This window comes from Dermacentor silvarum, chromosome 3 (assembly GCF_013339745.2).
Source record: "Dermacentor silvarum isolate Dsil-2018 chromosome 3, BIME_Dsil_1.4, whole genome shotgun sequence".
Lineage (NCBI taxonomy): Eukaryota > Metazoa > Arthropoda > Arachnida > Ixodida > Ixodidae > Dermacentor > Dermacentor silvarum.
This window is the reverse complement of record NC_051156.1, coordinates 74,464,222-74,478,497: the sequence shown is the minus strand read 5'-3', so window position 1 is coordinate 74,478,497 and position 14,276 is coordinate 74,464,222. Positions and strand designations below refer to the sequence as shown.

General features: G+C 43.5%; 1 protein-coding gene across 1 annotated transcript in view; it reads left to right on the top strand.

The window, feature by feature from the left end:
• The window catches only part of LOC119445506 (3-oxoacyl-[acyl-carrier-protein] reductase FabG-like), a 42,246-nt gene extending 29,910 nt beyond the window's left edge, over window positions 1-12,336 (top strand). The window contains exons 5-9 of the mRNA XM_037709778.2: window positions 1,541-1,581; window positions 2,621-2,690; window positions 5,052-5,088; window positions 9,575-9,638; window positions 12,048-12,336. Of these exons, the coding sequence (XP_037565706.1) occupies window positions 1,541-1,581; window positions 2,621-2,690; window positions 5,052-5,088; window positions 9,575-9,638; window positions 12,048-12,260 (425 nt within the window). The 3' untranslated portion in view covers window positions 12,261-12,336. The remainder of the gene's footprint in view (window positions 1-1,540; window positions 1,582-2,620; window positions 2,691-5,051; window positions 5,089-9,574; window positions 9,639-12,047) is intronic.
• Window positions 12,337-14,276: the final 1,940 nt, after the last annotated feature.

Sequence of the window (14,276 nt, the reverse complement as noted above, 5' to 3'; positions counted from 1 at the left end):
GCGCTTGCACGTAACCTAACATTGGTTCAATGGAATTCATCAGACTTCATACGTGCACGCCTTAATGCCATGAACACTTAATATACACCTCCGTATTCCGTCCGACCTTCCACGGCAGGCTGCACCCTTCTAGTCCGTCTGTGGCTTGGAGTATCATTTTCAAATGCGTACTCCTTTCTGATCGGAATGGCATATAGCCCACTTTGTGACTTCCGCGGGTGCAGATAAACGATCGCGAACATTCTCTGCGAATGCACTCGTTTCAACCCGCAAAGAGCAGCCCTCCCAGCCATGCTAGACCAACTGGACAAGCGCCCACTTGCGGAACACAACATTCTTGGAAACTGGCCTACACGAACCTCAGCGCGAGTCGCTATGAAGGCAATGCTGCGTTATTTAAAAGATACCGGGCTGTGTCACAAGTTGCGACAAGCTGTGGCTGCGCACTGTGTGACGTATGATGTATTAGTCGGATGCTGACACTGTGTAACACCATGTAACGCCTTCAGAAACCGTGACAGCGGCCACATAAATAGTTCTGTATTGTGCGTGTGTCATTCTTTTTTTTTTCTTTTCGTTTCGTAATCTTTTTCTCTCATCTATCGTATCCCTTTGTACCTCCCCCGGTACACCGTTGCCAACCGGATATATTTTCTGGTTAACCTCCCTGTCTTTCTCTTGCCTTTTTATCTCTCTCTATCTGGTTAAGGCTCTGTTCTCTCAAAATAACAGAATGAAACAACATTGTTTTAATAAAGGAATAGGTTTCTAGAAGCGTTCGCCTACTCGCTTAAATTTGTAATTGTCGTCTGTGGTTGCTGCGCAATTTTATTTTGTAATCTTCTACAACACATACAGAAAAGGGTACTAGATATCCTGCAAAATTTGTGAGTAAAGTCTACTCATCGCAGATGTGAAGGCGCCACGCAACGCCAGATGTTCCTGACTATTTATCTAGGAAAAATAGGGTTTTACGTGCCAGAACCATGATCTGATTATGAAGCTGATCAAGATTTTTCCTCCGGGAAACAATGCCCCTAATGACCACATATCCGCGCTGCTTATCGAATGTCATTCTCGGATGATTGGTTACATACTGGTAACCTTCTCAGGGAGAGAGCGACGTCAGTTAAAACAGCAACTCAAACACAGAAAGCGCACACAGGGAACGCATTACACCGGTGAGTACAAACTCGTGCATTAAATTGTAGCACTGTTTAACGTGAAATTGCGACAGGTTGCCATAAAAGGCAATATTATTACTCCGGACTTAAAAGTAATAGGTAAATGTGCTTCGGTTACCTAGTGTTTTCTGTACTAAGACAGGGTTTTGGACAGTAAACCTAAATATACACAGAACAATTTTTGCTTAGTCGATACAGTTGATATACATAAAAAAACGATTACGACTACTAATTCTAGTCGTTGTGCGGAAATCGAAAATTCAATAGTCCGCTACTTTTTGCCAAGTAAATAATTCTTCGTCTTTCACCGACGTAAATATCTTGCTTTGTTGCTTCCATTTTCTTTTTATTTCCAGGAAATATAGTAAACGTCTCGACCATTGGAACAATGAGGCCGGTAAGTGCAATTATGTTCGTACGTTTGTTCTCAGCCTCTGCGAAGTTTCCAAGAGAGACGGCTGGTACGTCTTTCAGTTTCATTGAACTGAAATACATGTGGGTATATTCAGCAATACTAAGGTTTCGTGCGTTCAAGGCATCGATTATCCGTTCAAAACGTGCTATATTATTATAGTCCACGTTTGATCTACTCCAACAAAAGCCCTCTCGACCACAAAAAACACCACTGAAATAATAAGACACAGATGTATTTCCTGAGCATGTAAAAATGCCACCGGTATACTTAGTACCAACCCCATACTTTCGCGCTTAAACCAAAGCCTCCTTCTTTCTGATTAGCAAAGCAAATGTTCATATCCTACGCGAAAATTTATTTAGCTTCACTGCGTTTTAATAACAAATACGGACTGCTAAATTTGTCTTTGTTTCTAATAGAGTATTCTGTCATTTCAATCGAGATACGTTTGTTCTTAGGTAATTGACCACGCACCTAATTTTATGTCGTTAAGAGTCCTTGGAAATTCGCCAATGGGTAAATGACCGCCTAGCTTAAGCGTTTGAGCGCGTTTCATGTGTCCGGAGCCATGGGCTCGCAGGATACTTCTCGCACGAGGAAGGCGCCTCTTTTTTTCTAGGTTTCTTCGCCTGAGGCGTCTCTATTTTCACAAAATGTAGCATTGCTGCAAAACACCGGTTTTCAATATCATTCGGAAATATTCAGCATTACATTCGAAGATGTGCCACGGGAATGAGAAAAATGTGGAAGAGCTGGAAACTCAATTAGTCGCAAAGAAAAAAAATAAGCAATGAAACATCGAATTTAGGACAAATGGCAATAACTTTAAAATAATATATCATTTGGCTACTGAAAATAAGAGATTTCAGCCTCTTCTCTCCAGCGAGCTGCAAATTGATAATGTAACATTCACTGGCGTTAAGGCGACAATAGGATCCAGTTACTTTCGTCAGGGTAGGCATGATTTACTGAACTATTTTTGGTATACGGATGTATACATACACGTATGTGTCTGTGCAAGGTGCCCACAGTTGCTTTGTCCGGAATCAGCAAAGCTGGTGTCGATGCGCTCACACGGATTTCTGCTCTGGGTGAGTATCGGTTTCTTTTAAAAGCGAAGCTTTTGGTGCCTCTTCCTTCGACTTTTCCACTGCTGCTGCTGCTGCTGGTGTCTTGCAAGCCGGGTCGCGGGTGGTTGAGAATGCGTGTAATGTACATGGCAGGAGCGCGGGAGACCTTTCCAACGAACTTCGAGGCGTCGCAGCAGTGTCCTCTGGAACTCCCTGGTCCTCGACAGAATGCCCTCTGGAAGGCTGTGAATGAGTGTGAGCCCTCTGCGAAAGGATCGCAGAAGCTGCAGCACTTACCTTTGTGCTCACACGCAACAGCCCGGAGGGGAGACAGAGAATGAGAAAAGCTAGTGGCGTGGAGAAACGGGCGAATTACGACCTTTCGCTCGTCGCAGCTAGCATATATGGCATGATCGCGGGAGAAAGGAAAGGCGCCGTCAGGAAGCATGCTTTGTTTGGGGTCTCTTCAATAAAACCAACGCTACTACAAGACATGGGGACAGTTGCGGAGAAACTGTAAAAATTTGTAATTATTAATATTAATATTATTATGGTTACTATTCAAGGTATGGTACGGCGCGTTCTGCTATTAAAAAAATAAACGTCGTGGGGTCAGAGGTTTCCCCAAAAATTGAAACAGGGAAGGGTCTAAATGTTTAGGGAGGGGTGCATTGAAAATAGGAGCTAGGCGTGTAAGCATAATTATTTTTTATTTGTGTCCCCGACTCCAACACTCGTCACAAAGATTGCGACTGTTGGGAGACCTCCCTAATGAAAGGACTCGCCTGGCCTCTGTGATTGCCTTTCTTCTTACGGCCCGCCTATGTGCTTGTCTGTGCTTCTGTTATCAGTACAGTCCGATGTTGAATGATCTTAATTCACAGCTACTGAACTTAATGGCCCCATCGTATGGTAAAAGGAGAAAAATTGTTCTTTATCGATCGAGAAACATCTTGCTACAGTGTTGGCTGGCACCCCGTTTCGTCGCCAGAAGTAATTTTTTTCTGCGGCCACTGGCGTCAGACTTTTTCTGCATATCGCAGTTGGTGCGGTCGTGATCTTTAAAGTACTTACTGCCAGGTTACATCTGCCATTCGCAATTCATTCCTGCATTTCACTGTCAAGTTATTCACTAGTCATCGCCACGTGCATAGCACTCTTTGGTCATACGTGGTCCTTACGCCAAGAAACACTACACAGAATCGTCATCTTAAAAGCACGATTTGAAGTACGCTAACGGCACAGAGCACTTCTTGCATTATGTGTTATGAAAATCCCCTAGTCAGTAAATAGAAAAGTACATAAAAATTTCGCGTGCAGTCTGTTAGTTGATTAAACTTTACAAAAATGGTTTACTCATTTCACCTTTTCATAGAAAACAAAATTGTTCATACAACAATATTTTTAAGGTTGCAGCAGTCGCTTCGAGGATATACTCAGAACAAATAATCTAATCCAGCTAAACTGGTGAAGTCGATGGAACGATTTTACTCTACAATAGACAGGTCCGTAAGGTTCTCCATTTTGTTGTATTTTTGAACAAATCTGCAATCTATAAAATATATAACTGAGACAAAGCGGAAATTGCGAAGGAAATAACCTAACATTTCTTTAGCCTTATGCTATGGTTCATCACGGTGGCCCTGAGCTGCGTCTTTTGTGTGTGTCCGGCTGCATCAAAAATAAAAATTACTGGGTACGTTTTGTAAATGTGCTATACTAAATGTATACTGACATTATTTAGAGCAGGCCTTGTAGTAGTGAACTCCTACTCTATAGTTAAACATTCGTTACGTTGAATAAGTGTAGCTGCTAAGATCACTATAAAAACCTTATTCCAGCTGTGAATCTTCATACCTAACAGGGGTCATGCCCTTAAATCTTTGTCAATCTAGGCTATCTTCTATTTTGTTGAAAACAATTGCCTTTAAGTTACGAATAGCCTTTGCCCTCAAATATATTCCGCGAGAAAAATACCTGGCAACATAAAGATCCCTGAATTTTGTTGTGGAATGGTAAGTAGCTGGGACCTACAGCGCTGCCAGTAATATGGTGTCTGCCTAGAGCTTAACCTCTTCTTTCCACAGATATGTTTGAAGTTTATGTACCAGATCAGGTGTACTCTATATACCTTTTCCGCGATTGCTTCAAGGTATTTTGCTTACAAAGAATAGCAAGCATGTGGCGGAGCCATATATGTGGACGTGGATCTTTCATTGTGAATTCGATGCCGTGTCCTGAACTGTGATCATTTAGAGAACTCAGCCTCTACAAAGTGTGGTCTACTTGTACGCGTGAATTTTCTGCATAAAATAATTAGTTTAACAAAAGTGATTCAAAACGCTACAGAGTTTGCGACGACATGCTTTTTTATCCTTCTAGAATATGCCCCGTATGGAATTCGTGTGAACTGCATCAAGTGAGTGCTCACAAATAATTTCATTCCATTTCTATTCCCATCAACACACCGGCGTTTAAACTGCAGGTGCCCATCGCTAAAGCATTTGTCTACCTTAACATTTTTTTTACTTCTCTGTGCGCGCCCCTTAAGCCGCAACCATATGGAGTGTGACACGGGAACCCGCACGGGCCCTGAGGCATCTGTGTTTTTTTTTTTCATCTTCACTTGGTCAGTGCCCGCCACCTGTTCGTAACCATATACAGCATATCTTCCACTTCCAGCCCATCTGGCGTAGAAATGTCTGTTTTGTATCCGGGACTTCTAAATTGAAACAGAGAACTGCGGCTTGCAATATAATATACCCAAGAACTGCGGTTTGCGATTTAATATTCTCAAAATTACCTCAAAATCTACAAGTATGGCTTTTTGGGCTAGTTAGTTAGATACATCAGAGGTGGTCATAGCGCTAGAAGACACCGACAAGAACGAGAGAACAGAACGAGCGCTAACTTTCAACTGAGTGTTTATTTCGAGAAACAACCGTATTTGTAGGCCCACATACAGAAAAGGCCCAATCATCGCACATGAAAACCAGCCGCATCCAGGAACGCAAATTCATTTGTAGTCAGCGCAACTGAAGGGGAGCTGATGTAGCTGTCACCGGCCCTCGCTCTCAGAGTGGCTTCAACAACCTCTCGCGTAACTTTATCTACATTTCTATACAAAACGGAACACTCATTGAACAAGGGTTTGCACCCACAATCACTGCAATGCACAGAAACATGACCATCTCGGTATCGGTTCAATTTTTGTTCTTGTTCTCTTAACCTATCATTCAGGCACCTCCCAGACTGCCCAATGTAAACTCTCCCGCACGATAACGGAAGGCGATACACAACATTCTTTACGCACGACACAAAAGGGGTCTGATGATTCTTTTTACAACCTCCGCGTTTCTTGGCAAATCGATCAGTGGCACTGCATAAGCTAAGCAATTTCTGCGGAGCGGAAAATATTACATGTACGTCAACCTTTCATCAAATCTTCTTTAGAGCGTGTGATACGTTATGCATATGCCTCCCTGGTGCAGTACTCGGCCACTACCTCCCTTATGACTCCGACAATTAACCCATGTCCCTCAGTCCCCAGTGGCTGCGGAGCACCTGACCAAGGCGGCGGTCAGACCTGCTACGCGGCAGTGGGTGCTAAGAATCTCTGGGTCCGGACAGGCCGCCAATGGAAACTGAACCTGGCAACGTTCAACACGCGCACCCTCTCGAGTGAGGCTAGCTTAGCACGACTGTTTGAAGAAATATCAGGCATTGCCCGGGATATTATTGGCCTTAGTGAGGTTAGAAGGACTGGTGAGGCTTACACAGTGCTGACTAACGGCCACGTCCTCTGCTACAGAGATCTTCCAGATAAGAGAGAATCCGGAGTAGTATTTCTAGTCCATAAGAACATAGCGGGCAACATTGATGAATTCTACAGCATTAATGAGAGGGTAGCAGTCGTCGTAATAAAGCTGAATAGGAGGTACAAAATGAAGGTAGTACAAGCCTACGCCCCAACCTCTAGTCACGATGATGAAGAAATAGGACAGTTTTATGAAGATGTTGAATTAGCAATGAGAAAGTGCAAACTCAGTATACTGTAGTCATGGGCGACTTCAATGCAAAAATGGGGAAAAACAGGTTGGTGAGCAAGCAATTGCAAACTACGTCATCGATTCTAGGAATGCAAGAAGAGAGACGTTAGTAGAATTCGCGGAAAGGAATAGGCGCCGAATAATAAATACCTTCTTCAGGAAGCGCAGCAACAGAAAGTGGACCTGTAAAAGCCCTAATTGAGAACCAAGGAATGAAATAGATTTCATACTCTCTGCCGATCCAAGCATAGTGCAGGGTGTAGAAGTGTTAGGTAAGGTAAAGTGCAGTGACCATAGGTTATTAAGGTCTAGGATTTCTCTCAATTTGAAGAAAGAAAGAGTGAAATTAGTCAAGAGGAAACAGGCCAACCTAGAGGCAGTAAGGGTAAAAGTAGACCAATTCAGGCTGGTGCTCGCAAACAAATATGCAGCTTTACAAAATGAAGATAAAGACAACATAGAGGTCATGAATGAAACCGTAACTAGGTTAATCTCAGAAGCAGCAATTGAAGTAGGAAGTAAGGTACCAAGGCAACCAGTAGGTAAGCTCTCCCAAGAAACAAAGGACCTAATAAAGAAATGACAAAACATGAAAATGTCCAACTCCAGAGATCAGATAGAATTCGCTGAACTGTCAAAACTGATCAACAAGAAGAAAGTAAGGGATATTCGAAATTAAAACGGAAGCAGGAATTAAAAAGGAAGCAGTAAAATATGGACGCAGCATTAAATCAGCAAGAAGAAAGCTTGGCATAGGACAAGGCAAGATGTATGCACTGAAAGATAAGCATGGTAATATCATCAGCAATTTCGATGACATAGTAAAAGCAGCGGAAGAATTCTACACTGACCTGTACAGTACCCAAGACAGCCAAGCTACTTTCATTCGAAATAGTGATTAACCGGATACAGAGGCTCCTTCTATAACTAGCGATGAAGTTAGAAGGGCCTTGAAAGACATGACCAGGGGAAAAGCTGCTGGAGAAGATGGAATAACAGTAGGTTTAATCAAAGATGGAGGAGATATCATGCTTAAAAAGCTTGCAGCCCTTTATACACAATGCCTCACAACTTCAAGTGTACCAGAGAGCTGGAAGAACGCCAACATTATACTAATCCATAAGAAGGGAGACGTTAAAGAATTGAAGAATTATAAACCCATTAGCTTGCTTTCAGTGTTGTATAAAATATTCACCAAGATAATTTCCAATAGAATCAGGGCAACACTTGACTTCAGCCAACCAAGAGAACAGGCAGGCTTCAGGAAGGGATATTCTACGATGGATCATATCCATGTCATCAATCAGGTAATCGAGAAATCTGCGGAGTACAATCAACCTCTGTATATGACCTTCATAGATTATGAAAAGGCATTTCATTCAGTAGAGATACCAGCAGTCATAGAGGCATTGGGTAATCAAGGAGTACAGGAGGCATACGTGAATATCTTAGCAAACATCTACAAGGATTCCACAGCTACCTTGGTTCTCCACAAGAAAAGTAGAAAGTTACCTATCAAGAAAGGGATCAGACAAGGAGACACAATCTCTCTAATGCTATTCACTGCATGCTTAGAAGAAGTATTCAAGCTCTTAGACTGGGAAGGCTTAGGAGTGAGGATCAACGGCGAATATCTCAGCAACCTTCGGTTTGCAGATGACATTGTCCTATTCAGCAACAATGCAGACGAATTGCAACAGATGATTGAGGTCCTTAATCGAGAAAGTGTAAGAATTGGGTTGAAGATGAATATGCAGAAGACAAAGATAATGTTCAATAGCCTGGCAAGTGAACAAGAATTCAGGATCGCCAGTCAGCCTCTAGAGTCTGTAAATGAGTACGTTTATCTAGGTCAATTACTCACAGGGGACCCTGATCACGAGAAAGAAATTTACAGAAGAATAAAATTGGGTTGGAGTGCATACGGCAGGCATTGCCAAATCCTGACAGGGAGCTTACCACTGTCGTTGAAAAGAAAAGTGTACAATCATTGCATTCTACCGGTGCTAACATATGGGGCAGAAACTTGGAGGTTAACACTGAAGCTCGAGAGCAAGTTAAGGACCGCACAAAGATCGATGGAACGAAAAATCTTAGGACTAACGTTAAAAGACAGGAAGAGAGCGGTGTGGATCAGAGAACAAACGGGGATAGCCGATATTCTAGTTGACATTAAGGTGAAGAAATGGAGCTGGGCAGGCCATGTAATGCGCAGGATGGATAACCGGTGGACCATTAGGGTTACAGAATGGATACCAAGAGAAGGGAAGCGCAGTCGAGGTCGGCAGAAAACCAGATGGGATGATGAAGTTAGGAAATTTGCAGGCGCAAGTTATAATACGCTAGCGCAAGACAGGGGTAATTGAAGATCGCAGGGAGAGGCCTTCGTCCTGCAGTGGACATAAAAAATACAGGCTAATGATGATGATGTTACCTAGTCGTACCATGCCATCATGCTCGTGGCAGGTCTTGGTAAGTGAGTGGCATAGCAAAATGGGACGATAACGGAGACAGTGCATGTCGCATGCAGCCAAAGGAAGTCGTCTCGATGGCGACCCCATATGTTAAATAAACATGAATTCCGAGATACGGAGTGTCCCTACATTGCTCTAATGCTAATCGCATTACCATCGACAGTCATCGAGAGATCAGTTCGGCCGTAATATTTTTTACCTTAGCGTTTATCACTCACAGTAATATGTTAAAATGCAGGAAAAAGGCTTATATTTCCACGTGCAGTACAAACCTGCATTCTACCGTTATGCAAGCGCTAGACCTGTTGTGCCTCCAGAGACTGCGTTGACATATAACACGTGCGTTGCTGGTTGAAGTTCTTTTTTATTTTTTTTTCTTCAGTCCGGGTCCAATTGAAACGAAAATGGTGTTCAGGGATGAAATGAGCTCCGAGACCAAGAAAATGGTAAGACCTAGTAATGCACACCATATATAGAATGGCTATATCCAGGGTATCGGAGCAGAACTGATAATAAAACCGGAAAAAATGTATTTTTGTCGAACCGGGTTTGAACCGTAAGCAGACAATTATTATCACCCCGGTGCGAAACCGAAAGGAAAAAAAATTACCGACGATTACGATACTCCCTAATGCGAAACTTGGGCGCAGCTCCAAACGTGTTTTCATTACGCGATGTATTGAGGCAAAGAGTTTGAGAGAGACAAGTAGCAGAGTCGGCAATCGTTGGTGTATCTAATCTGCGGGCCAAGCGCGTCGGCTTTTACACATGACTCGCCGAATGCCGCTTGGCTTCCAGAAAGTACATCACAATTTGCGTCGCGCATACCAGTTTCCCGCGGGCACGTAACTGAAGCGGCTACTCTAATTGGTCTCCGCCGTTGGAGGCTCGCGTATTTCAGCTTTCGCTGTTGTGCTCGTTCGCTCGGTTACGCCGCCGCCGACGTTCGCCGCTGGAACAGGACATTAAGAGCTGCGCTCTAAAAATTCCGGTGCTTTGTTCGGGTTGGCCACCTTTTCTGGATCTTTTCGTCCATGCATCGCCTGCACATGTGGCTCAACTCGGCTACCTCATTTGTAAATACGCACCAACTTCCCGTGATATTAAATGTGGCGGCATCGTTAGTACGACTTTCATCGTATTGCGTAACGAGGAGTAATAGCTGTAGTATTAACTTGACAATATTTTGCCTCGCATACTGTGCACGAACTCGCCAGACTCTAACGTGTCCAAAACACTTGCGAGGGAGAGTACCGGCGACGTGGAGAACATATATTCGTTGCTTGCACCCAGTGTGCCTTTGAACTGCCGTGTTGATCACGTCGTTGACGTCAATTATCAAAACATCAAGGGACATATCGATTAAGCAAGCATCAAGAACTGTCTTAGAATATTTAGTTAAGACAGTCCTAGATTCAAGGCTCAGAGTGGTTCCTTCAAACAAGATCATGTAATATAAATGAATCTTCATAATTACCCATACATTAACTAGGAAAGTACCAAACATGAGCGAATTAAGCGCCTGGCTACACGGTTTACTTGCTAAGATTACAAAACGACATCCGTCTCTGGTATGCTAGGCAAACTCGGACTGCATCCGCTCCAAGTGCGTCGTAAACATCGCCAGGCTGAAATTTTCTTACTCGTTGGTTCATAACCAAATGGGTCTCGCAGATGCCACATATATTACTTATGCTCCACACAGGTCGCCGCGTATTTTTCATTATAAATATAGTTCAGGCATGCTTCTCAGAAATAATTTATTCAGCTACGAGGTCAGAATGAAATCATTTACAGGAAAGTGTTGCTGAATGCACATCTTCTACCCGCCGTGGATGCTCAGTGGCTATGGTGTTGGGCTGCTGAGCACGAGGTCGAGTGATCGAATCCCGGCCACGGCGGCCGCATTTCGATGGGGGCGAAATGTGACAACACCCGTGTACTCATATTTAGGTGCACGGTATAATTTCTGGAGTCCCTCACTACCGCGTGCCTCATAATCAGATCTTGGTTTTGGGACGTAAAACCCCATCATTTAATTTTAATTTTTAACACCTTCTGTGTTATATGAAAAACTGTTGACAAAACATCCTTTGTAAACCCTTTCCTGCTTGGGCAGCATTGTTGCAGCCGTATTGTCAAATAAATAAATAAATAAATAAATAAATAAATAAATAAATAAATAAATAAATAAATAAATAAATAAATAAATAAATAAATAAATAAATAAATGTAACTGCGGCCTGAAGAACAAACAACACGGGTAATCTTGTAGTTCAGCTAAGCCGGAGCGTCAAGTTCTTTTCCAAAATAAATTTGCGCGGTTTTGCTGTAATTTCTGCCTCTATTTATGAACTAGTTACAGCAGGTTTGACCCGTCTTGTTTTCGCTCCTGGGTTGAGCCCCAAGTGAACCATTTTTGGTTTAACGGAAACAAAAACTGGTACAAAACGTTTCAGTTTCCGACTCTGGCTGTATAATTTATTGAGACACTCTAAATATTACCCAGACCTAAATGCCTGCTTGAAAAGGCTTTTGCTCAGGAGATATTGCTTTCCTAACAGTGCGGGAGTTTATTTTTTTTTTTTAGCCTCTTGTGACCTATATCCCATGCTTCAGCAATGCTGAGCTAAACAGGTTCAAAAAGTGCACACGCTTCGTGGTGTTTCCGAAATAGGTCGTGGCGCCTAGACAGCCAAGTCAGACTAAATGCAGGATGTCATATATGCAGGATGTCATAGATGTCAATAATGAAATATATTTTCTCCCATTCTCCACACCTCTGTCTAACAAGATGTAGCTGCCGCCTGCAAGAGTGTAACAGTGATTCATCATGATATTTGTATTACTTTCAGCTCCGATCTCGCCTGGACGCATGGACCGTGATGGGTCGCATTGGAACTGTCGAAGAAGCCGCCCGTGCAATCGCTTTTCTGGCTTCGGACAATGCCTCATTCATCACAGGGCACTCGCTGCCGGTCGATGGTGGAAGTCTCCTAGTCGGACCTATGGCGGCGCAGCGGGCTGTAAAGAGTGGTGCAGATCTGCCTATCGCCGACAGAAATTAGCAGATCAAGTGTAGAATTACCTGCCCTGCTTCTTTGTGCATTCTAATAAAATTGATACCTCACTGTGGGGTGTCCACATAGCGTAAATTTTGGACAGTGTTTCCTAAAGATGCTTCTATTACTACGATTGCGTACTTGGCGAAGCATTTGGGCTGGTTGTATTATATATTACATACAAAATAATACGAAAAAATTTGTATTAAAGGCACACTTCCGCTTGCAACCATGCGTGCTATAACGTAAAGCTCTTCAAGCTGTTTTTATTCGAATCACCTGACGTCAAATTTACGTAACCACCAACGCAAGCATCGGGTGGTGACCCGCGGCGTTGTCTCAACAACCCAACCAAACACTCTCCTCGTTCATGGGAGGTCACCGTTGTTCGCTTTCAAAACCAATAACATTGACTGCACTCAGAGGTGTTTCTTATCTAATATGCTGACAAGAGGCGAGGAGCACGCTCAAGTGGAGAGGCTTTCGATGGGACCGACCAGCACAGTGAAACTAGACAACCGCATGAAGAGGGTGGTACCGGCTTCTCCGATTGGTCCGCTGCGCCTTACTTAGCTTGCGGTGGCTGGTCGAAAATCGCGGCGGAGTGCAAAGGAAGGATAACAACGCCGCTAAAACGGATCCTCAGCAAGGAAGAGTTGGCAGAGTGATCTCTTATATGTGCCGAAAGGGCTCGATAACGTTTCACTGCCCCACAAAAAGGTTTATTATGCGCAAATAAATACACGCTCACCGCCAGGTGCAAGTAGCGAGGGCCTGAGCGATCGGCGGGAAGCCATCTTCTATTCCTTTTAGAACGGGACAGACTCTGGCTATTCAGCAAAAATGGTTCAGTTTTGTTCGGCATATTATTGCATTTTTTCGCGTACCTGGTACTTTTACACGGTGACTTTTCGCGGTTTCGTGAGGTCGCGTGACAGACAGGCGAAGTGGGCGTAGCCAGAAAACATTGGACCAATAGCAGAGGGCTAATGGTGAAAAGCCGTCGAATCAGGAGTAATTATTTTTCTTCTGTGCGGTGTAATCATGCGAAATTAGTCTGTACACCTTATACCAGATGGGGAGTAATCGCGGTTTTCGTGACGTCGCGTGACAGGCAGGCGAAGTTGGGAGTGGCCCGAAATTGCTTTTACCCATAGTGGTGAGCTGATTGCAGAATATGAATAGAAAAGTTTGGAATATCATTACCTTATAGCACCCCATTTTACATAGAATGAAAGGAGCTTGAACAGGTCCCGGAAGACAGTCATATGGGTTTGTACGGCATTCGTTATAACTTATAGAGACCCATACAAAAATACTACAACGAAATTTGTGTCACGATGAATGTCGACAGTAAAGCGAATATCAATGAAGCGATGTAGCGATAGACAATATTGTTGAAGTGTATTTTATTTAATACGTGTGTTTGTAATTCTGTGCCTTCAGTTGCTACTGCTACATGTGACGTACTCCGATATTCTTCCACTTTGCTAAAGCACTCGGCTGCCAAGGTCGCCCGTGAGCACGGCGGCAAGATGAAGACTGTACGATGCCGCCGCAGTGATGGTGGAATGGCAAAGAAGGAGTGATGCCGATGCAACGATGGCATGTCGACAATGAGAAGTCGATAAATAAATTATCACGATGCTATAACGACGCGAAAACTGGTGAGGATTATATACTGGTGGCCACGTCCTCTGCTACAGAGGTCTTCCAGATAAGAGGATACGGGCTAGCATTTCGAACGCATAATGACATAGCGGGCAACATTGATGAATTCAACAGCATTATTGACAGCGTAGCAGTCGCCGTAATCAAGCTGAATAGGAGGTATAGAATGAAGGCAGTACAAGCCTACGCCCTAACCTCCTGTAACGATGATGAAGGAATAGAACAGTTTGATGCAGATGTTGAATTAGCGACGAGAAAGGTGCAAACTCAGTATACTGTATTCATGGGCGACTTCAATTCAAAAGTGGGGGGGGGGGGGGTGTAGGCAATTGGCAAATACGGCATCGACTC